This window comes from Diadema antillarum, unplaced genomic scaffold (assembly GCF_040938485.1).
Source record: "Diadema antillarum isolate AM-2024a unplaced genomic scaffold, OU_Dant_1.0 seq00000460_RagTag, whole genome shotgun sequence".
Taxonomy (NCBI): Eukaryota; Metazoa; Echinodermata; class Echinoidea; order Diadematoida; family Diadematidae; genus Diadema; species Diadema antillarum.
Window position 1 is genome coordinate 2,564,859 of NW_027271431.1, and position 25,416 is coordinate 2,590,274.

General features: G+C 39.5%; 1 protein-coding gene across 1 annotated transcript in view; it reads right to left on the reverse strand.

Annotated features, from left to right (window-relative positions):
• Positions 1–4,647: 4,647 nt before the first annotated feature.
• Positions 4,648–25,416, reverse strand: part of LOC139733040 (UPF0462 protein C4orf33 homolog) — a 39,851-nt gene continuing 19,082 nt past the window's right edge. Inside the window, exons 4-6 of the mRNA XM_071643883.1 lie at positions 23,023–23,074; positions 13,705–13,901; positions 4,648–4,808 (exon numbers count right to left, since the gene is read on the reverse strand). Of these exons, the coding sequence (XP_071499984.1) occupies positions 4,721–4,808; positions 13,705–13,901; positions 23,023–23,074 (337 nt within the window). The 3' untranslated portion in view covers positions 4,648–4,720. The remainder of the gene's footprint in view (positions 4,809–13,704; positions 13,902–23,022; positions 23,075–25,416) is intronic.

Below are 25,416 nucleotides of genomic sequence, written 5' to 3' on the forward strand. Positions count from 1 at the left end.
TCATTCGATGAAAATCGGCTTTGAAATGGCTGAGATATCCAAAAACAAGGTGAAACAAAGAGATCCTAATAAAGTTGTGGCATGTCGCCTTTTATTATTAGCACTTTTTGGGATATCTCAGCCATTTGAAAAACAATTTTCATCAAATAAATGTTGAATCCTTCTTAAAAATTACATGATCTTTCATATTTCATAAGAGGCTTATCATTATCTCACTTAGGAATGTTCAAAACATGAATCCCCACCTCAACCAGTACTGTACAGTCCCTTTAAAGGTACTGTAGGTTTAAGTAGAATGCTGGGAGCTGGAATTTTGCAATCTCCTGTAGAAACACAGAAAAAAGCCCACCTAATATGTACATACATGGGAAGATGTTACATTGTTCTCTAACCGTATATAACAGGAAGCTATGAACTCGCCAAGGCTGCAGACGACCCTCCCTCTTCTCCAGGCCCCAACGGTTACCATGACTCCCACGTGACTCCGTCACCAAGGCGAATTCCCAAAAGTCAAATTCTTGTCACCTATTCTCAAGCTGGGTGGTAAGATGATACCACACAGGGGTGACTCAGACCTGTCTACAATCAGGGAACCAACTGCAAGAAGGGGAGCGTCACACAGCCTCATTCTTCAACGTCTGATTTTTATCATGTCTTGCATGATGGTGCGTCCCTGACCCAGACTTTGAAGACCACAAGAACATTACAAACCTAGCCAGGTCTTTCTACATGTATTACAGCACAGTGATGTCATCATTCCTTCCGACATTTCCTGTTACACATACCCTAAAATTGAGTATATATCACTTGCCCAGATCTTATGCTGGGGGTTCCTCCCTAACAAGACATACACTCAGCACAGATGCCTGTACAAGGGACTAAACTCTTATTTCTTTCTTATCTCGGCATCTTGTTCGACAAATCAAGGTGAGGCATGCCTCACTGATGTCCTTCCAAGAAGTCCGTTAGTCATTATGACCTTAGCACCACATATCACTCAGCAACACACAGGCTCTTAAGACACCTTTTACTTTTGCTGCTACATCCAGAGAGAATCCATTATATAGCACAATTGTAGCTTGAAAGCCATCCATTCAAGTAGGACGACTGCAAAACGTCATTGCACTTTTGCAGTTGACAGCATATGTAATACACTTATATCCAACAGCAAACAGCTTTTACACACAAGTGTGTACACACAGGTGTGTGCTGTATGGGTCTGGACATTTGTACGACTGTGTTGTATTGACCGATTCTGTGACGCGCTATGTGTATTTTTGGCATGCGCGCAGCCATACTGGGTGTATCATCCGACCCCCCCTCCGCACTCCCCCACCCCTCTCCCTACATTAGCACGCGCGCAGAATGAAAAACTGCTTTAGCCAATAGGCGTCTCGTACTGAGTGCGCGAATGCTTGCTAGTGCGCGAACCTTTGTTACAAGTGCGTGATAAACATGTTGCCCCGGGGTGGGGGAGAGCAGGGGGGGTCGGCTGATACACACCGTGGCTGCGCCCTGTGCCGTAAAATGTCTGCTGCCCTCAACGAACCCGAATCGGTCAATAGGTCTGTTTTTGCAATGGTCAATGCTTTGTAGGTGTGTATAGGTACATATTTGTGGTTTATAGGTCTGTAGTTGAATTTGTGTTTGTGTACATTTGTTATTATAGGTCTGTGTTTTTGCTGATACTCTGTCTTTGTTTAGACCTGTGTTTGCATTATGTCTGTATTGGCATAAGAATGTGTTTTGTTGAATTGTTCCCATTAAGGTGTGTGGTTGTATGGGTCTGTGTTTTTATAAGTTTGTATTTGTACAGGTGTGTCTGCATTGGCATATGTCTGTGTCAGTATACATTTCTGTTTGTTGAGATCAAGTTAGTTCAATTATTTCTTTGTTAATTGGTATCATAAAATGGGTAGCGAGAGTCCTGCGATCTGATTGGTTGAGAACTATGTGTTCATTTTTACTGGCCGCACGCTGAGTCACAGTGGTAAACATGTTATCGCGCACTCAGCAAGAGTACGCGTACTTGTAACAAAGGTTCGCGCACTAAAGCAAGCGTTCGCGCACTCAGCTTGGCCATGCATCCAGTAAAACTGATGCATGGCTGGCCATGCATCCAGTAAAAACGGTAAGTACGGGTATGCATGCCCGTTTACGGCAAGCCAAAAGGAAATGCATCCAGTAATTTTGTCATCGGGTAACACGATAGAAAAATGGGTTTTTGACAAGAAAATTACCCATTCTATAAATCAGATGACGCACATGTCTTTTCGTGCGTCAGTCAGAATTTAGTGTGCATGCGGTAACTATGGAATTTAGCCTAAACCCACTAGGCTTCGCCTCGTGGGTTAAGCATTCCATAGTTACCTTATGCACACAATTCCGACTGACGCACTCAGACCTGTGTGTCATTTGTATATAGGTCCACACTGTTATGAGCCTCAGCTGTTTGTATGCTTTTGTCTCTTGATATTGTCTCTGTATTTGTGAGCATATGTACGAATTACAAGGTGCACTGGAAAGATGAAGAATATCTTCAATACAGTTTTGAACCACTCACTCTTTATGCACACAAGAAGGAGTCATCCATGGTCCTACACTCAATGACACACTCCTCATGATCCCTCATCAGTTGCTTTGCCTGAGTCAGGATATCAGAGGGGATATCTTTAACTTGGTCCCAGCTAACCACATCACCTGCAGCTGTGGAAGACATCGTGTCACTGACAGGTGGGGGAAAATCCAAGAGACAGCCAACAACAACACTGCCACTCACGACCAGAACAAACAAACAATGCATCTCCATTGGTCAAAAGCTCCTGGTAACTTAATAACGATTAACCCGTGGAGGACGAGTCCCGAGTATACTCGGGCAAGTGTCTATGGGAAATGCCTGTTGGAACAAAATCAGTCCGTCTTCAACGGGTTAACAGTTCTACCTGCCAGCTCATGAGCTGTTAAATGGAACTGGATTGTTTTTTTATTGGTTGGGAAGATTTCAATACTGCACTGTGAAGAGAAAAGAGAGTCATTTCTACTTCTTTGTTATTTTTTCTTTCCTTTCTCAAAGACTGAATCAACTACGATCAACTGAACAATGTGAATCAACTTCAACTATGTCTTGAGGGATTGGGGTGTTTTGAACAGCACAACTGAGTGAACATGTGTGCAGATATGATGTCCATATCTCATCAAATTGCTGCAGGATTGTTGTTGTTTTTTCTAATTCAATCTCCATCTATCTAGAATGCCATCTAATTTTACTAAAGGAGAGACACCATTGTGATAAGGTAAGAGAATGAGTTCAGCTCACCAACTAGATTCTATCCTTAAGCAGTACATCTTGGCATAAAACCATGCTAACTGCTGGCTAATGGTGAGTCATGGAAGACAATGAGTTTCAGGGGAAAAAGAAAAAGACATGTATGCAAGAACTCATGCAGAAATATTATGGGGTATATTAGATGGGTAGATTCCTTTGTATCACACTGTAATTGAATTGTACGCCTCCATTTCAGGGAACCGAGACCATAGCTATCGATTGTTCACTAAAGTTATACCAACACCAATGACTGCAGTGACTTCGGTTTTGGTAATACCTTCCTCAGCCAGATACAAAGTTGTCCACACAGAAGGACAGCAATAATCAAGACTTACAATGACAAGTTTTCAAATACTCGTACATATCCCACATGAATCCTTTTAAAGAGGATGAATTTCCATGCTACATCCCTCATTTAATCCCTTAAAAATAATAATACAATGAACACCTGAACCTCAAGCTAAAGGGGGCCAACAATCCCATTATTTTTCACCTATCCAACTATCTTCCACTGATCTCCTATGAGGCTGAGATGCCGAGATATTAATCTCACTTAAAAAAACAGGCCACATGCAGTACCTTGGAAGAAGGCAAGGCCCCCTGCCTCTCAGAGGGCCAAACTGATGGCTGCCAAGAAGTGACGCAGACTGAACTTCTTTGCTTGACATCACAGTGTGTTACAGTGTCTTCCGGTCACGGAAATCACAACCAAAGTAGCAAAAAGCTCATTGTCACATATGAAGAGAAATGGTTAATACAAGTGTCCTTTGTTCACACATGTTACTATTTTATCTCGGACTGCAGTTGTACCTATTACACCCACTAGACTGTTCATCACCAGAGATACACGTTTTGATCAAGGCCATATAATTCAATTCTTTATTTCCATAATGTGGCTATTAATTCACAATATAAACTTCGATACACTTTGTTACCAGATAAAAAAATAAATGTGAGAATTTTGCATGACTTCATAAAAACATTTTCATATTACATACATAATCTTTATAATTTCTCTGATAAGTTGAAAAAAGATCTTTTTTTTCCTCTCTTGTAAAACTCTTTTCTTTTTGTCACAATGAATTACATTGGATACTGGATAAATTTGAGGATCAAGATTCTCCTCTATACATCGATCCATCAGTACACATCTACAGCACCTGCTCACAAATCAGCTTCTTATCTTCTTGAACTGTAATCGACGGAACACTGCCAGGATCAGCTGCAACAGACGATGGCAATAATGCCAACTTTCTGAGCCCTCTTGTCTTTGACGAGCCAGAAATACTCTGGAACCTTTTGCACTCCGTTCCTGCCTGATTTGCCACGCATGATGCCATTCGTTACGCAGATTCCAGAGAGTGAGGCCGACATGAAGACCACTTCCTTTGAAGATCACTTCCAGACTGAAGACGTTGAGGGCAGCGCTGCAACGTCCACCACCCCTGTCCAGTCTACATCTCTGAAGTACTCTAGACGATGACTGGTGGAGCAAAGATGGAGCAGACAGTATTTACTATTAATGATTGCAATGGAAGGTACGGTATCAAACATGTTAAATCCAAATCTGCATGAACATTAATTTTACAACACAATGATTTGCAAGATTCCCTATTTCAGATCTTTATAATCTCTCAAAGATTTCGAATTCACCTATAAAACATTAGAGTAAGGGGTAGCACGTTCAGGGCTATGGAATGAGTGAATAACCGGCACACATTACAAAAAGCTGTACAATAAGCCTTTGATATGGAAACATATTATTTCTGACACATAAACTATGTGCATATAAGACAACTTTGCTCATTGAAAGAATTTCATTGAGCTTGTAAAAAGAAATCTGTAAAAGAAGATGTGAGTTTGTCTAATTGTGAATAAGTGCTGTATGTCTGAGAATGCATGGGAATCTTCTCAACAAATCATCTCCCACACCACTGCAGCAGCACATCCCAAACATGGCCGTGGCTCAGAAATAACTTCCGATCAGTTCACCAAACTTCGGGACAAATCAGTTGGGAGTGGCCAGAGACGGAGTACAGCTGCACACTGACTTTCTGACACTCCAGACGTGACTTAAAGGTCTGATACAGATGACATTTCTGCTCCAGCACAAAATGTCAGGCTGGCATCCATAGTAAGGCATCCCTTTGTAGGCCAAGATATTTTGTCATGGAAAGAGATTAGCAACCCCCCCCCCCCCTCAATACATATCACCAAGCATATCACCAGGGCCCCATTTCACAAAAAGTTGATATGATAGCAACTCTTGCTGGAATGGCAGTTGTTATGGTAATGAAACAAAATAATAATAATAATAATAATAATAATAATAATAATAATAATAATAATAATAATAATAATAATAATAATAATAATAATAATAATAATAATAATAATAATAATAACAATAATAGTGTATACTTTTATAGCGCAACAGTCCATCAATAGATGCTCATGGCGCTAAATCCAGCTTCCTGATTGCAGGTTGCTATGGGAAGTTGCCATTCCAGCAAGAGTTGCTATCCTAACATCTTTTATGTATTGGGCCCCAGATCACAGCCTATGTAAACCTGACTCCATTCAAGGTCAACAGAACCAGCTCCCATGCGATAATGACGATAATACTTGTCTGCAGAAAGACATTAATTATCCATGAGCACTATCAGTATCAAGGCATTCAGCCATGTATATTTCTTGATGGTGAGTAATCATAAAATGTTTTCCAGTGGAAGTCATTGCGGGAGAATCTCTGTCTGAGGACAAGGTATTCGTTGTGCAAGCCTAAATTAGGTTGTGTTGGAGGGGGAATATAATATGCAAAGAGAAAGATTGACGTCGATGAATCTCATTATCATTTTCATTACAATATTCTTCATCACTACAGCACTGATGATTTTACCTTCATATAAACTGGCTCCAAGCTTTGTTTGTACATAGACTGTTTGTCATTGCTATATTCTCATATACCATACATGTCACACATACACTTAAACACTAACTGCCCTACTTTTTCAACTGCAGTCATACAACAGATGATTTTTTTTTTCAGAAGGAAATATGAATTAGACGTGTGTGAATCAACTTGACAGATACGTTTGACAAAACAAATGGCTAATTTGCTTCAAGCCATAAAATGAGTTGCTCTTCATAAATTTCTCCAAATTAAGAAAGGATGAAGGATATTCTGAAAATAAAAAAATGCCGCTCAACTCTGCACAAAGTGGCTGCGGTTTCCTGGGATTTGGGATGAGTCAGGATCAAAGTGGATGAAGCATTATCCAAATTTGCCCAACTGTCCAGCTTCATATCCCGTCATCTTTGACCTGACCTTGGCCCAGCTTTCCATGGTTTCTCATCCTGTCCAGGAGCGATGCGACAAGTTTCCTTACCAATGTCCAAGCACACCATTCCTGGCCAATAATGTCTGAACGCACCAATTGGCTGGCCAATGAAATCACCCTGAAAGACCCCGATGTAAATTCATTTGACCTTCACAAAAGAGCTCAGCTGAACTTATAAGCGAAAGACTGATCATTGTCAGTCTAACCTTTATCAGTTTTCTTTTTTTTTTTTTATGTTGTACACTGTATTTAGATTGACAGCTATAATTACAAGAAATAGGGACATGCATCCTAACATTTTTTCTTCTTCTTCTTTTGGTTAATTCTGCCACCTTCAACAAGCTGAAGATTCTTGAAGACTGTGTTATTTATATTATAATACAGTCTATTTATAGGTATTTACAAGCGTATAACAAATATGAAGAACAAAGACCATCAACTGTGATTATCGGTCAGTCGGTTACAGAATGCTCCCTCAGATGGTGCTGCAACAATTTCCGAGGACAGAGCATTCTAGCTCACAATTTCAAGAAATATATTAGTGATCCTTATTATTTGTGCATACTGTAATGTATTAAATATTTTGGTTTACTGCTGTTCTTTTCATCCACACATGAAAAACAGGATATCAAAAGCTGCTCCTGACTTTGTTCTAACATATCAAGATATCTCCTGCTACACATGCTCAGCTATTTTGACATGAAACTGCCACATCATTCATAACAAGTAGATCTGACAATGTAGAGCATCTAAAATACACACATAACCAGTCAAAGAAAGCTTAAAGTATGGTGAATGAGAAAAAAAGGACGATATTCATAAACAAGGTGATTTATACATTTCTGGAAAGCTTAAGTCTCTAGGAATATGAATAATTAACTTTTAGAAGTTGAAAACCTCTCTAGAATGATGGAGAGATGGTGTTTTGAGACCCTTTTTAGACCACCCGAACCCGATCTGGTGGCGAAATTTTGGTGACCAAAATTATGACATCACGAAATGAACGAATCAGCCCTGCGTTGATACGCTGTGCTATGCACTCCATCCACACAGTGGGCTCCGTCGCCTCTCCCTCGCTTCTTCTACCACCCCGACTTTGCTACTGTCACTATCAGTGTCATTGTCACTGTTATCACTCAATTCACTCTCGATGTCAAACTCAAGTCTTTCCGTACAATAATAAGGTAAAAATTGGACGTTTTAATGTCTCAGCCGAGAAAGCAGATGCTACTAAAGACAGGCCAGATATTGCATCCGCTCACCAAGTAAGTGCTTTATGAATGGCGGCCTCAGTGTCCCGCTGCACTCGTAAAGGGTTTTGTTCATTTCATGACATCATATTTTAGGGCTCGCAAAAGACGGCTGTTCCAGAGTGAATATCGGTGAAGTAAATCAATCAGTTTTAACTCGCGATTTCTCAGTGGCACGAATATCTTTTAAGAAGTCACATTAAAAATCTGTTTTAGGAGACATTTCCCTCTGCTTTGACACCTTCTTTTATATGATTTTCTTGATTTTAATGTCTCGTTCACCACACTTTAAAAGTTTCCGAAATTGGTGAAAGCGGAAAGTTTGGTCGACATGAAGTGAGGAGATTTCTCCTCCAGCACAGCCAGGAAGAGTTCATACCTGCAAGAGAGACAACAAGAAAGCTGACTAACAGTTTCCGTCATGAATCAGGACTACGGTATAATGAGACGAACTGGCTAACCCCACCTGACATTACCCACAATTGGATAATTGTTCGCACACTGTCAGATTAATTCTCGTGGCGCCTCCGGGGAATTCTTATCTCGTGACGGAGCGAAAACCAGTGAGACCTCTATTTACCTCATTCCAAACAGATTTTAACATTTTCACATAACCCTGTCAGTCATCCAATGACCATTTCAGCATGACCAATAGGACCCAGAGTAACATGGCCACATGAAAATTATGCACAGCAAATGGGATTGATTTAAAGACCATAAAAATCTCCTCATATCCAGCCAGATGGAACAGGTTTCAACAGGACTGAAGTGGTCATGTTTCATGGTAACCTGCCTCCCAGGTTGGTAATAAGAAGTGCTAATTCCTCTTAAAGGTAGGGAATCCCATTTGCATGCCTTAAATGAAGAGTTGTGTAAATACAGTGGTAAGTTGAAGAGAGTATCATTTTAGAAACTCCCATAAAGTATTGAAAGTGGAAGGTAACATTTAGTACACTTTTTTGACCGTTAGATTTTGAATTGAATTTTTTTCGGGGCTCACCGTAAATTCCAGTACATTACTAGGCTACCTTTGCAGACCCATGCACTGCATGTGTGTCCATCATGTATATTTTGTGGAGAAAGTTCATCAAAAACTTACAAACATTTCAGTATACATTCTTGCCACACACTCTATATGTTATTACATCAGCTCTTATACTTTTATATTTGTGTTTATAGATACAAAATACAGAAGACTGCAAGAAAAATGCTTAAGTGTGGCTGACACACAGAACTACTGAGTAGTTGAGTTTTGTGCATTATTCAAATTGTAGATAACTGTTGACTTCCAAATTTCTCAGCAGTGGCCTAAACAAGTCCCCTGAGGTTCATATCTAATGTTATGCTGCATTTTGGGAGGTCTGTAAAAGGTATCCCCTACCTTTAAGGATAGTGAGCAAATGGTGAATGACTTCATTTGCAGTTATTCTGTGACACACACAAAAAAGGAGAAGAAATATCTATATAATTTTCATAGTGATCAACGAGAAAATGAGAGTGATACCAATTTAACAGTGACATTGACACCTGTGAGAGATAATCTATAACTTCCCTCTATTAATGCAATTGAAGACTGTTACAGGGGTTCAAATGCACTGGCACATTGACGCCAACTGGAGTTACTGTGAATGAGAGGTTCTAGTGTGGATTAATACATGATACACAAACCATTTTAAAAAACTTTTGTAGTATGAATTGTGAATATGTGATATAACCAAGTCTTTTTATAACAAACTACAAAGAACCAAATGGAATTCTATGATGTCAGCTGTTCAGGTTCGAACGAGTTCGAGCAGGGGACTATGAAACGGGCTCCGTACGTGTGTGTGTCCGTGTGTCCGTCCGTCCGTGTGTCCGTCCGTCCGTGTGTCCGTCCGTGTGTCCGTGTGTCCGTGTGTGCGTCCGTGTGTGATCAAAATCTTCAATTTGCTACTTCTCTGTCATTTATGAGCCAATTTTGATTCTGTTTGCTTTATATGATAGCACTACATGGGAGCTTTGAAACGTCTACACAGAATTTCAGTCGTGACCTTTGACCTTGACCTTTGACCTATATTGTACATTTTGCTACAAAATGCTACTCCTTCGCCATTTCTAACCCGATTTCGATTCCGTTTGCTTTATGTGATGGCACTAGGTGAGGGCTTCAAAACTTCTACACAGAATTTTGACCTTTGACTTCTTTGACCTTTGACCTTGATTTTTTGACCTATATTGTACAATTTGCTACAAAATGCTACTCCTTCGCCATTTCTAACCCGATTTCGATTCCGTTTGCTTTATGTGATGGCACTAGGTGAGGGCTTCAAAACTTCTACACAGAATTTTGACCTTTGACTTCTTTGACCTTTGACCTTGATTTTTGACCTATATTGTACATTTTGCTACGAAATGCTACTCCTTCGCCATTTTTAACCCGATTTCGATTCCGTTTGCTTTATATGATGGCACTAGTTGAGGGCTTCAAAACTTCTACACAGAATTTTGACCTTTGACTTCTTTGACCTTTGACCTTGATTTTTGACCTATATTGTGCATTTTGCTACAAAATGCTACTCCTGCGCCATTTCTAACCCAATTTCGATTCTGTTTGCTTTATTTGATAGCACTAGGTGAGGGCTTCAAAACTTCTACACAGAATTTTGACCTTTGTCTTCGTTGACCTTTGACCTTGATTTTTGACCTATATTGTACATTGGCTACAAAATGCTACTCCTTCGCCATTTCTAACCCAATTTCGATTCCATTTGCTTTATGTGATGGCACTAGGTGAGGGCTTCAAAACTTCTACACAGAATTTTGACCTTTGACTTCTTTGACCTTTGACCTTGATTTTTTACCTATATTGCACATTTTGTTACAAAATGCTACTTCCGGCGGGGACATATGTTACGCACCGCGTAATTTCTACTTTTCCTTGTTCAGGTTTGAAACTTAATTGACAAAAATAAGACAAGATTCACTGGTGTTCCACTGGCCATACATTTGTTTGACACCCTTCATAATGAATTGATCCACGTTTTTTTCTGTATTTTTATTTCAGTTTCCTCAAACAATCTTCCAAATTCTCCTGTAAGAGAGTGTGATGATACAATGAAGGCCTACTGTAAATCTTGGTCATTGCTGTACAGAGACTATTTCTCTTGCCTTAAGCTCTGGGTGCAAAGCCGTCTTCTTTTTTCGCAAATTGCTTTCCATTTTAGATGATCGAGCTCAAACTGTGAGTAAAGCTTTTCACATGAGATGATTCAGCTGAGACTGTGCAAGCATGGGTTATGTTTTGCACAATGCATGTGCATGAGTCATACCAACAGTCCCCCTTGCATAAGTTTCCACTCAGCTTAATTATAGACTGGGGAGGATTCCAATGTTTCCTTCCTCTCATTTTCCTCACAACCTGTGCCTCAAATGACACACCAGACATGCCCCATGCAGCAAGCTTGCTCCTCTGCTAATAAATGATCTTATTTAAAAAAAAAAAATGGTTCTAAATTCATGCACTGCATGGCAACACGTTCTCATGGATGATTATCAGACCCCCCCCCAAAAAAAAAAATTCAGTTTCTGAGCACAAGCAGTGCATGTACATGTGTGTGTATATTATAGGTGCATTCGAGCGCTCTAAAGCGAACCAAAGCGAACTGAATGAAAGTGTACCGTACTGAACTATGCCAGATTTGGAGCGTTTGAGCGCTCTGTTGAGAGAGCGTACCCCATGACTTATTTTTAGAAGAGGTCACGCATTTTGTAGCAAAAGGGTTATTCATCTGGATTCACTTGAACTACTTACAGATGTCCCGAACAAAGAGAATGAACTCTTTGCATTGTGACGTATATGCATCCTTTAAGCACATTCTCACATACGAACTTTTGGTACGCTTTTGGTACCATTTTGGAGCACATCGGGAAGTGGTCCACTTTTGGATCGGTACAGTACGGTACGGTACAACTTTAGGAGCGTTCGAGCGCTCCTCTGGCGCGGGTACAGTACGGTACAGTTCGCTTTACGCACCCCCTGTGGGTGTCTCACTGGGCTGGAGACTTCTTGGTGACCTGGTGGTGATTTGAGTCTCCCTGGTCATGGAGTCCTCTCCTGGATGCCTCTGCGATGTCTCCTGGAATGTAGCTGAGTCTCCGGGAAGTCACGAGAGAATTGAACATGTTCAATTTTTTTTAGACTCTTTCAAATCTCAAACATCTTTGTGGTGTCTCCTGCAATTCAGGTCTCCCGGTCGCAGCCAAGTTGAGGAGACAAATTTCATCTCAGGGCCGGCGCAGCATTTTCAAAAGTGGAGGGGGGAGCCAACTTCTGGGTTTCATGAGCTAACAAGCAAAAAAAAAAAGGCCTCAGCTCATCTCTCCCCTTCCACTTTCTACTTCCAGGTTTCTTCAGCTGACAAGCAAAAAAAAAAAGAGTCTTCAGCAGAAAAACATAACCTTACCACGCTCACACTTCAAGATCTCTAGGTGTCTATCTATTTCTTTTTAGTGCCACTTACGTACTTCCGGGTTAAAAAAAGTGTGGGGACCCACAGTGATGACACCTTATGTATTCCTTTGTATGGTGCACAAAAAGTGGCCTGAGCCCCCTCTCACGGTTCCGCCGGCCATGTGAGGTCTCCATGACAACTTCTGGATGAATATATTACCATCTTATTTGGAGACACATCTCAAGTTGCCCTTGAGTTACTTTCTTTGTGAGAGCACAAGCCATTTTTTTGGTGACTATCAGTTGCGGCAGTCACAGCAAAGTCTCCTCCAGTGAGATACGTCCTTATGTATGATGATTTATTCTATGTGGCTGCTACGGGAGCAATGAATGCTCATCAGCAAACAACCATGCAATCAAAGGCTTCAAGTCCCCTACAAAGGACTACGCAGTAAGGATTCAGTTCCTTGCCCAGAGGAACAACTGTTGCAGCCAAAGGTCTTCAACCAGAGACTTCACAAGACTGACACCCACGAGTCATACAACCCACGAGTTTGACATTGAAAAAAAAAAGGTCCATGAGTCATACAGCCCATGAGTTCGACACTAGGCAAATAAGGCCCATGAGTTTGAAACTAGATAAATACAGCCCATGAGTTTGAAATTACAACATGGGGCTTAATGTGTTGCTCACATGGGCCTTGTTTTCTTGGTGTTGAACTCATGGGTTGTATGACTCATGGATGTATGATTATTGGGTGTCGATCTTGTGATGTGCACTCAATGGTCTATGGTCCTATCCAATGAGCCACAGCAATGGAAGTACATGTTGCCTGTTCACCTTTACGTCTGAAGATGGGCTATCTAGACCTAAAACAAATTTTGAGACCACTTGCATATCCTTATTCAGAAGGCACTGCAAAAGTCCTCAGGTGTCCAGCAGACTATGCAAATCTAATTTCTCATCAGTTATGCCAATACAAAGGGCAGAGAAGATTCATGGATTGTCCTCAAAAATGAAGCTGTCAAAGTGTATATCATGCAGGTGTGTGCATGTGTGTGGATGAGTGTGTGTCCCATATTCTGGTATGATCACCTAATAATCATCAAAGCAGTGTAAAAGTCTGATCTTGGGAGAGAGAAAAACTGCTTACATGATACAACTGATCTAGAAAAGGCAACATAATTTTGTTTTCTTCTTTTGTCTAAGCACCCACACTCTGATTCCTTGACCCCAAACATCATAACAGCATAAGGAAGATCCAAATTTTGTGTACAATCATCTCCGTTTCCTCCTTGGGGCAACCCCTCCCTTCTCCCTGTCACATACCTTCCTATTCAATGTCTATTCAAACTTACAAGTCTGGACAGTCATGTTTGTCCCCTTCAGCCGGGTACAGGGATTCATACTCCCTCTCTGCACCTGTTCCATGGATTGCGTAAGCATTAAACCTCCTCAGACCCCCTGGTAGGTAGGCAGCGGGGAGCTTTGCCGATCCCCTCCAGAAAGACCTGTCATCTTGGATGAGTGCCACAAACTCCAGGGGGAGTCCTTCCTGTGCAAAGATTAAAAAAAGAAGAAGAATATAATGAGTGTGAGAATAGATACGAGGATGTCGGCAAGAGGAAGTCCTGTTTTATCAAGGAATCTATGCTATTCTCTGGTTTGACCCCCTTGAAGAAAAGTTGCACGAACCTGACAGGAAGGCTGAGTCAACTGACATTATACACTGAAGACAATAAAAAATGCTTGTGGTGACGACTCTTGGCACAGGAGGGGGTGGAGTGGGGTAGGGTGGTCAGGTAATGTTACTCATGCAGTGACATTGCATGAGCTCGGGTTCTCTATCTGCAGGCTTTCTTCCACTGACCTGATATGAGAGAGAAAGAATTGCAGGGACAGATTCCCAGCTAGGGAACTTTTAAGTATTGTAAGCTTTGGACAGTCATGGAAAATAAATGTATGAAATATATATGTAACTGTATGTCAAATGTTAAAGAATTTTTTTTTTTGTTTCTTCTTCACTTTTTAAAAATTCATGAATCAGTAATCTTGTTTTCTACAGGATCAGGTGTAGGGAGAGGGTGCTCACAGTTAGGTGGGCCAGGCTCAGTGCTCCCCCCCCCCCCCCAGGAAGAATCTCAAGGTAGAACCCTTGAAAGTCATGGATTTTCAGGCTTTGTTTTTAGTGTTATCTGTTGTATTTTACTAAGAGCCACATGTGGGGGGGGGGGGGCTGCAGCAACCAGCCCTCCCCTGCTGAATTTGAAATGTGCTTGATGATATCTTGGTGGCATATGCCTCTGTCACATTAGGAAAAAAATATTTTATTGGGAACAAAATTTTGTTATTTGTGTTGTTTCTCTTTGTGTTTTCCCTAATTTACAGTGTTCAAGAAACACACCACCAACTAAGGGTGTTGGATGTGTAAATCCTAAATCAAATCACAGTAGAGATTATAGAGATCTGAAAGAAATAAAGAGAAAAAAAAATATATGTAGGGTAGAAGTTAAAGCGTCAGGTGATCAGAGGGGCGTGGGAGCTTTAGGGAAGCTGAGGGAGATGTGGGAAAGGAAGGGGGTTAGGTAGGGTTATGTCATAACAGATAGGTGCCTTTAAATTTGTTTTGCCTTCACACATCAGTGGTGGTGGGATGAAGTACACCACATACAGGAAATTGAATCCTCGGGAGGAAATGCATCGAGAGGGAGTGAGCAAGGAGGGGGTGATGCAGGTAAAGAGGAAGGGAGTTTAAGGAGAAATATAAAGGAATAAATACAGCGACACATAGAGAGAACAGGAGAAAGGGAGCTGAAGGAATACATAGACACACAGAAAGAAATAGGAGAGAAAAGGGGAGAAGAAAGATATAGAGGAATATATAGGGCACACAGAGAAACGGGGCATAGAAAGTGAGCTGAATAAAAGATAAAAGGGAACAGATGGATAGACACATGGGGTGAAACAGAAGAGAGAAAGGGAGATAAATGAGAGATATAGAGAAATACACAGATAGACACATAAGAGAAACGGGAGAGAAAAGGGGAGCTGAAGGAAAGATAGAGAGGAATATAAAGACAGACTCACATAGAGAAAGAGGAGAGAGAAAAGAAGATAAAGGAGAGATACAGAGGAATAGATATTACAAATACAATTGGGAAACAGGAGACATGAAGGGAGCTGAAGGAAAGATATACAGGAATATATAAACACAGAGAGGAACAGGAGAGAGAAAGGCATATAATGGAGAGATAAAAAGGAATAGATAGGACACAGCTAGAAATTAGTGAGAGAAGGGGAGATAAAGGAGAGATATAAAGAAATAGATAGACGGACATAATGGAGAGAAAGGAGAGATAAAGGGGACAGACAGACAGACACACAGAGAGAATCAGGAGAAAAGGGGAGCTGACGAACAGATATAGAGGAATATATAGACACACAGAGACAAATACAAGAGAAAAGGGGTGATGAATTAACGATAAAAGTGAACAGATAGATAGATAGACACAAAGGGAGAAATAAGAGGAATAGATAGGACACAGCAAGAATTGGTTAGAGAAGGGGAGATAAAAAAAGAGATATAAAGGGAATAGACATATACCCAGAGAGAAATAGAAGAAATGGAGATAAAGGAGAGATATAAACAAATAGATATATACTAGACAAATAGAGAGAAACGGGAGTACGAAAAGGAGATAAAGGGGGATAAAGGAGAAACAGAGGACTGTATATATGCAGACATATAAAACAAAAGAGAGAAAAAGGAAGCTCAAGGAGAGATATAGAGGAATAGATAGGACACAGCGAGAAACAGGTGAGAGAGAGGGAATTTAACCCATTGAGAACAAGCTGATTTTGCTACAACACACATTTCCAATAGACACCTGCCCAAGTATACTCAGGACTAGTCTTTAAACGGGTTAAGAATAGGCAGGCAGAAACAGGGGAGAGAAAGGGAGCTAATGGGAAAGGAAAGAGGAATATATTGGCAAACACACAGGTGTAGTATGTGACTAGTGGAACACATGACAGAAACAAAAATACTGGCATAGACAGACCTCATATAACTGGCATGCTTGTCCCATTCTCACTTATCTCTATCCATAACACCTAGCCAACCTTTCTGATTCACATTTCATCACTTCCTGACATTCAATTAATATTCACTGAAGCCAGGCCAATGAATTTCAAGGCAAATCTTTAGACAATTTTCATGGGTAAGATCTCAAAGATACTATTGTGATTGTATGTCACTTGTTTGATACCTGTTTTCAGTTCTGGGTTTAAAAAAAAAGTAGCTTCACTTTTCCTGACTTTACATTTAACATTCTTTTAAGCAAACTGCTTCAGAGGTCTATCAAAATGGAATAACAGATGAGCAGACATAGGGATAAAGAGGAGTATAAGCTCATCTTTTATTTCAATCAACCTGTTAAGGATGAGTCCCGAGTATACTCCGGCAGGTGTCTATGGGAAATGCTTGTTGTAGCAAAATCAGCCCGTCCTAAACGGGTTAAAACAAGATGAAAAGAATAGATTGGCATATATGGTAAAAGCCAATTATTCATTTCAACTTAAACAGGATGAAAATAACAGATTGGCATATAGATGCATGAAGATTATCTGCCAATGAACAGAATTAACCTTTAACTCCCCTTAATCCCTATTGCATCACCATGGCCAAACTGTCAGATTGAGGCACATGCCTAAAGCGAGCTGGGTAACTTAAAATTAGGTCAAGTTTTGATGATGTAACTGCACACTGATGAAAACATGCACAGCACATTACAGCAACAAACCTGGGTACAATATAGGCAAAAGGAGGAACGCAGGAAAAATTGTGAGTTCAAAGCGTGTTTAAACTTTTGTGCACTGATGCACTAAAGCTAATTTCTTCAAGATTTGAAGTTGTCTGATTGGATGGCTTTGGCAGAAAAAAAAAATCATACCATTATTTTCTAAAAGGTCCAAAAAAATCTAGCTTACTAAACTAAATCTTCATCATTTTATCAGTCTTTATATAATATCATATTTGACATTTTGTGATGGTATGAAAGATATCTAAAAAGTTCTCCTGTATAAGCATATCAGTTTGATACACATTGTAAATTTTTTGATAGACTGAGCCCAGCAACGCACTGTCCAGCAGTAAAGGAAAACAAAACAAAACGAAAAAAAAATGAGGCAGTGGCCCCAGCCATTTGGGACGCGGAGGGTTTTAGCCGATTAGGTGAGGAGCTTCCATGACTGGTTTTCGGAGGGGAAACAACCTTCCTGTGTACTGCTGCTTGGCTAAGGGAACAGCGAAGCCTGATCTGATGATTCAGTCACATCAAGTGGTTTCTCCTGGGTGCACAACTAGGCTTCGCTTCAGAGCAGGACGGCCGGTGATTTATCACGATGCACTAGAGCTGGGAACACTTAAACTTTTTGGAGATAAAGGACTAAAACGACTCATCGCCCTGTAAACTTTCTGTCCGACAGGCAGCAGGGACCATATATAAGTGCAGCTAGAGCATCTGGTAAGTCCTAATCTATTTGTATTTACTTACTACTATTGAATCAACAAGACAAACATATTCATATATCACACCTAGCAACTAATCTGGTCCCTTTTGTATGACAAGTTACTCTACAGCCGCATGTGAGAATCAAACATAAGAGTCCTTAACGTGGGAAATCGGGTATCTGAAATTCAAATTCCACCAAATTTCTGTTTTTGACTTCAAGTGTGACTTTTTGTGCACCAAATTTTTGCTCCACCACTCCCTTTATATTGCTACTTTAGTCACAACTTATCTCCAGCCTAAAGGAAACACCCACACTTGTTCTGATGTGATTTACGCTGTGACAGAGACAGATATTGCCATAGGTCTGCTATGGTTTTCAGAAAACAACCAGCAGAAAGGTAGCATAGTATTAATTACTTCACGATGTCACAATGGTGGAACGACATAGGCCTATAGAAGACATAAAGAGAATTCCACAAAATTGCATTTTTTTTTTCTACAAAAATATTTATTTTCCCAGCTTTGTATACTGACATACATGTATATGTCAACAGTAATATCATTCCACATGCCTCCTGAAGTAGGTCAAGTGTTCTTTCATTATTTTGGAAAAAGGAAATGTGGAATTCTCTTTATATTTTCTTTACATCATTTCACTAATTAACACCATTACTTTGTTAAACAGATGGTCAACTTTTCCTCAAATCTCATTGATAAGTTCTCCTAATGGTGCTGCATTCACTGATTCCAATATATACTTGGGATGAATTCCGTAGTTCAAACTCAGGAGACGTCCTCTGAAGTTTCTGCTTCAGAGCAAACAACTAGCATCGGGGCTTAGCCTCGAGGTTCCTATGAGGTCTTCTTTAAACAACTGAAGACTAGTCCCAAGTATGCTCGGGCAGGTGTCTATAGGAAATGTGTGTTGTAGCAAAATCAGCCCGTCCTCAACAGGTTAACAGAAAGCAGACCTGGTCTTCTCGTCCCGAGAAATCTTTGGTGACTCAACAGCACATTTTTAGCCTTTTATCATAAAGGGAAAGTTCTCTGCTCTCTCTTTTTCCCTCAGTGTCTTTATCTTTATGTTTGAGGACAAGTCCCGAGTATACTCGGGCAAGCGTCCATGGGAAATGCGTGTTGTAGTAAAATCAAACCATCCTCAACGAGTTACTTGTCACTTCATACCACATACCTACATAAAGATGCTGAAAATTCTAGAACTGCAGCAGTTTGTAAGCGGAAGAATTGATATGCAGTTTTAAAAATCTGAGAAAATGTGGCTAGAAGAAAAAAAAAACATCTGAGTGACTGCATGTAAGTATCACGACAATGTAAATTGCCATCTCTTTCTGACCCAGTTCAATCTGCATGTATACTACAAGGTTCATGTGAGTGAGTGTGAAATTATCAGCTGAGCAGTGGGAGGTTGCCAGTAGACTGCTTGCAAAGAAGATGGAGCTAGTAAACACATCTGTTATCCTCAACAAAATGAAGTCAGGAACTTTGACATGAAAGTGAAATATACGACCACAAGGGCCAATCGTATTCTTCTCGCTTCCTTTGATCGAGGATTGCAGTGAGAGAACCGTAAGGCACAGTGAGATGATGTTTGGGAAGGACAAATTGTGCCCTGGTTTCCTGAGCTTTTGCTAAAATATTCAGTCAAATTGTCTTCTAGAATACATGTGACAATGACAAAACATAATTGTTATACTGAGCAAGAAAGTATTAAAAAAATAAAGCATTCATAAATTAAGTAATAGGATTGTATTGCAAACACTGTGGGATAGTATTTGACAAAATTTGCATTCCTGCATGACATGTATATTATATTGATGAGATGGCTTGTCATAACAGTGTTGCATGGCTTGTTCTTGTGGCATAAGGAGTGGTTTATTCACACACAAAAAAATGGTTTGGAGGATGAATCACTGTCCTTTTCTAGCTCTGCCATTACATACTGCCTGGCTGACAAATCCAACATTACAATGTAGTTCTAACTGACAAAGGACTTTCTGCCTGCCAGTTTAGAAAGTGGGGGGGGGGGGGCGATGAGGAGAATCAGTCACTTGTTGGTGCTCGCCAGGGTCCTGTATTCCTGAAGGCAGCTCGAGGGATCAAATGTTGCCTGGGACTCTTGCACCAAATGCCATCTTTGCTTCACTTCCCCCTCCCTGTCATCGCACATCTCCATACTAATTGTGAGCTTTCAACGACGCTGTTGCCACGAATACGGAAGGAAAACGCAATGTCGAGGCAAGATTTCTCTTCTTGATAAGCTTGGCAACTGTGAAATGTGAGGGGAAAATGTTCATGCCGTCCAAAGCATATGACAGTTCATTTCATTTAGAGATAATGATGCCAAACTGTTGTTTGAAGGCTTTGAATGTGATGTGAATGGGGGAAAGAGAAAGTTGATGCAAACAAACTGTGTATTGTAACGATGTCTACAGAGATACATTGATGGTTGTTCCCTGAATGATACTCAATTATCACAATCATGTTTGAATGACACTGCTATGATCATGCTTAAATGCCATATGGATACAGGCAAGGTAGATTTCACTGATTCAGAATGAATAGAACAATGGAGTGAATGAGTGATAATCAGAGCAAATTTAGAGCATACTGACTCTATTCATTCAAAAGTCCCAATGGGATATCTTACTTTCTCTCTGACTGTACAATCCATCAATGTGAAGGCAAAGTTTGTTCTAAGTTCAAATTAGGATTCAGATACAACATTTGCTAAAACGTTATGATAAGAGGTAACTCTACAACAGGTAGAAAATACTATTTTAAAGGGTACTGGCAAGCAAGGACTATATGTTCAATGGTGATAGATATAGAACTGTACCACTTATAAACGGTGACACGACATTTGCTCCTGTGACAATCGCTTTGGTCTTATTTTCTGCAAGGACTTTATAGGGCTAGGGTTGTGATAGGGTTTTAGGTTTAGCTTGATGTAGGGATTAGGATTAGGGTTAGGGTTATGCTTGTTGGTAGGTTTTATGTTTGATTTTAAAGCATGCACATATTCCATAAGAGCAATTGTCACAGAGGCAATTTAAAATGGCACAGAACCCTCATAAATATACATTATGACTATTCTCATCGTAGAAATTCTTACCAACTCAATAAAGGGTGATATTCGTGCAATCTTTTGCCAGGTTGCTGCTACTGATCATTTGGTGCAATCATGCAACATAGATTGGTATATCGCCGGCCCCTCCTTGCACCCAGTTGAAACCACAGCACGTACATGTGTGATAACAAGTTGTCTATATAGCTACTTGCCTGCGTGCAGCCAACGCTTCAGAACACTATCTGTAACTGTCGTGCTGCTTGAAATTTCCTTGTTGCTGAAAGTATGTGATTCATAAGTGATCATACCCATTCAGATAACCCTTTAATGAGTCTTTTTTTTTTTTTTGTATACCATACTTCTAAAATCTGGAACCAGAGTAATGAGGTCCACAACCAGAAGTTTACGGAAATTTACAGATTTTATACCCTCGGAATCCTGACATTGAATCTTATTCACTGTTGCGTCAAATCGCAAGGGTGCATACTGGGGGGTGTTTCATCAAGTTAGTCAGTGCTGACAAGTTGTCAGTCTCTGACAATCACCATGGTAACAGTCAGTGAACAGAGCATCTCAGCCAATCAAAACCAAGGATTTTGTTGAAATTGTCAGCACTGACTAATTTGATGAAACACCCCCTTGGTAGCAATCCCAAATGTTTCATTTACTGCCTGTTGGGCAGAACTGCCACAATTGCAGAGTCATCAACAAAGTCAACAATTTACATGGTTTGTCAATTTAAGGCACACCTATCCTAGTCAATATTTACACATGTATATCATGGCCTGATGAAAGTCTGAGAACAGGACTGATGAGGAACATGCACCCACATTTTTTTTTTTCACACTGCTTTTCACCTACACTGTTGGTGTGAAAATACTAACAAGACAGCAGGTTGTACACTCAGGCACAGTCACTTAAAGGGATCGTATAGTTTTGGTTGAGAACTAATTTCAGGTTTCTGACATTTTTTTGGTGAGATAATGAGAAACCTTATGAAATATGAAAGAGCAAGTAATTCTATGAGGAATTCAACGTTAATTTGATGAAAACTGGTTTTGAAATGGCTGAGATATCCAAAAAAGAGCGATTCTAATAAAGTGTGGGACCCCCACTTTATAAAATCGCTTTGTTTTACTTTGTTTTTGGATGTTTCAGTCATTCCAAAGCCGATTTTTATCAAGTAAACTTTGAATTCCTCTTAAAACGGTATGCTCTGTACTATATCATAAGTGTTTTCTTGGTATCTCGCAAAAAGTTAAAAGCCCAATTCTCATCTCCACCAATACTGTACCATCCCTTTAACGCTTCTCCTGAAGCATAAACTCCCTTGACCCTTTTTGTGCCAATGACTCAAATTTTCGTGAGATGTTGTTTTCGTGATTAAACATCGAAGCTATCGTAAAAGTGCCCTAATGCCAGCCCAATGGCAATATTTTCACGTTATTAATTTTGCAGCCAAACAATGATTTGCAAAATTTGAGAAAATTAAATCCTCGCAAAAAATAACAGCTTTTACAATATATCATTAAAACACATAGATAGACCAAAGTCTTCCACAGAATCAAGATATCCAATAAATGCTATCAATAAGTTCTTGTTTTCTCTTCAAAGAAATCAAAGTTGTGCTATAATTTATTGGCATGCCATTAAAAGCTGCTGTTTGATATGATTTGAATACACATATACAGATTACAACACAAAAGAAACGAAAACAGCACAACGATACGCTCACTTTATGGTATCTCAAAGCAAAAGAGTCCATGTACAAACATGATTTATAATTCAAATCTGTGTTACCTTATGGTTTACACTTACCAGTGATCAAACATTTTCCTCATTCCTACATGCACAAAGTTGCATAGCTATAAATTCTTCCAAACTATCAGTGCTTCTTGGCATGGGATGGTTAGTTGACTTTTGAGAGCATTTGGGTAACACTTTAAACACATTTCAGACAGTTTCTCAGAATGATAAGTGGTTGCTTGAAAAATATTTCTTAGTGCTCCACAGACTGAAAGCTGTGGTAAAAAGAAAATCATTTAGAACACAATGATGTAGCTGTGAAGACTCACCTTGATTATATTTCTTGTCCCATCCAGTTGTAAAACTAGATACTGACCATGTCTGCAAAAAAAATTTAATAAAATAATTATTCAGTGTAAAATAAAAAAAGAATCTACATCATATGTGCCATTCATATTCTAGAATAATATTTCAACTATTTTTCATCAAATTACTTGGAAAGGCCCGCAAAATCCTTCCAAACCAAGATTCTGTCAAGATGGTGACATCATATATCAATCATCGCTAAGGTATGAACATGATTAAAGGAAACCAAAATTGTTGTAAAAAGTAATGTCATTAACTTTAGTTGTACTAAGTCTTATTCTTAAGATGACACTGAAACACGTAATAACTTTTGAATCTAATTTCCAATTTTCTACAAAATTTCACTGATGTTTTAAACTGATATTCCTTCTTTCACTCGATCCACATTGATATTTGAGCTTTGGTTTCCTTTAGCAGAATACTGTAAAGCCAAGATATTTTTGTGGGATTAAATTTTTGCGAATTGTCACTCGCATTCAACGCATACAATGTCGACAAGAACTTCCGCTGGCATTTTAATTTCTTGAAACTTGGCTCTTGCTAAATCGGCGTATTAAAATGCATGCTGACATTCCTCATTTTACAGTATACTGGAATGTACCATCCCCTCCACTGAGCATATCTTGAATATTTCCTTGCAATGTCTTTGTTTTATCACATTAGTAACACGGAAACGACTCTCGTATGCTACATGGTTGTTTGATGCATCATAAATCATGGCCTCTCAGATTTGATAATCCCTCCTGTAATCAAAAGTTCAAAGATATCACTTTACGATAGTTGGCAGAAATTGAAATTCTGAAGTGAGATACGACAGTACAGGTTTGATGGGAATTATATTGCGTGCCACTGTTCAGCTGATTAGAGTGTGCTTGTCAAACAAGCAGGTTGGGGGGGGGGTGAAAATAAGATAAGTGTATACAATTAAATGTACCTCTCATACAGCGTAACTTGTTCTTTTTTCCCCTCTAGTCATCTCAGACAGTGACCCTTCGCTCCTATGTTAAGTTTCTACCAAGAAATTATATGTGATCATATTCTTCCTATGAGTTTGAATACTAAACACTTTAGACATGTCTACTGGATTTTTGTGAGCCGTGCATACATATTTGTCCAACTTCAGAATGTTTTTGTGGAAAAAAGAGGATGTAGGTCAGTTTTTGATGGTCCTTTGTGTCCATGAGTCAAGGTGGGACATGGCTAATAAGGCTTTTCCCAATCAGCCGGCAAGAGACTTTTCAATCTGCTCTGCTAAATAATAGCTTCCGTCAAGTCTATAGGGGCAGTTGCCAATCACAATGCCGCAGCTGGGGACTCGCGACTCGACAGACAACAAGCCAATCAGGCAATTAACACTGAAATAAATCCACACATGAGACACATCTCTATTGGTTTAATTCTACATGATTTCCAGTGAGAAGTGAGTTGTATCTCTGGCCCATTTATGTCAATGATTACAAATTAAAGTAGATCTCATTAAAGTCAGTAACACAACATAAACACATTTGACAGAAAAGACAAATAATATTTCTAAATCTCGGTGTTCCCATTTCAGAAAGTTGCATGCTTAAAGGACAAGTTCACCTCCATAAACATAAGGATTGAGAAAATGCAACAATATTAGTAGAACACATCAGTGAAAGTTTGAGGAAAATTGGACAATCGATGCAAAAGTTATGAATTTTTTTCCATTTTTGTGTTGGAACCGCTGGATGAGGAGACTACTACAGCTTGTGAGTCATATGCGTACAACAGTATAAAGAAAATATAAAAGAAAATTCAACATATTTTCACTTTTTTCGCATAATAAAAGAGCAATTGACTTGCCTCTTTCTAAAGGCAGGGGGAATAATATTACCCATAACATTTATCGGTAACGAGTCAGGGGAATTTGTACTTTTTTCAAAAGATGGAATTTTGTGAAATTCTCTTTATATTTTCCTTATATTGTTGTACGCATGTGACATCTAAGTTATTCATACACTGCAGTAGTCTTCTCATCCAGCGGGTACTACACAAAAACTTCAAAAATTCATAACTTTTGAACGGATTGTCTGATTTTCTTCAAACTTTCAATGATGTGTTCTACTAATATTGCTACATTCTCTCAATCCTTATGTTTATGAAGGTGAACTTGTCCTTTAACCAAACAAAGTTGAGGAGAAAGGAGCAACTTAAAGGAAAAGTTCACCTTAATACCCGTGTGGATTGAATGAATACAACAATATCAGTATAACACATTAGTGACAGTTTGAGGAAAATTGGACATTCCTTTCAAATATTGTGACTTTCAGAAAAGTTTCTGCATAGTCACTGCCAGATGAGAAGACTACCACATTTTATGATGTCAGATATGT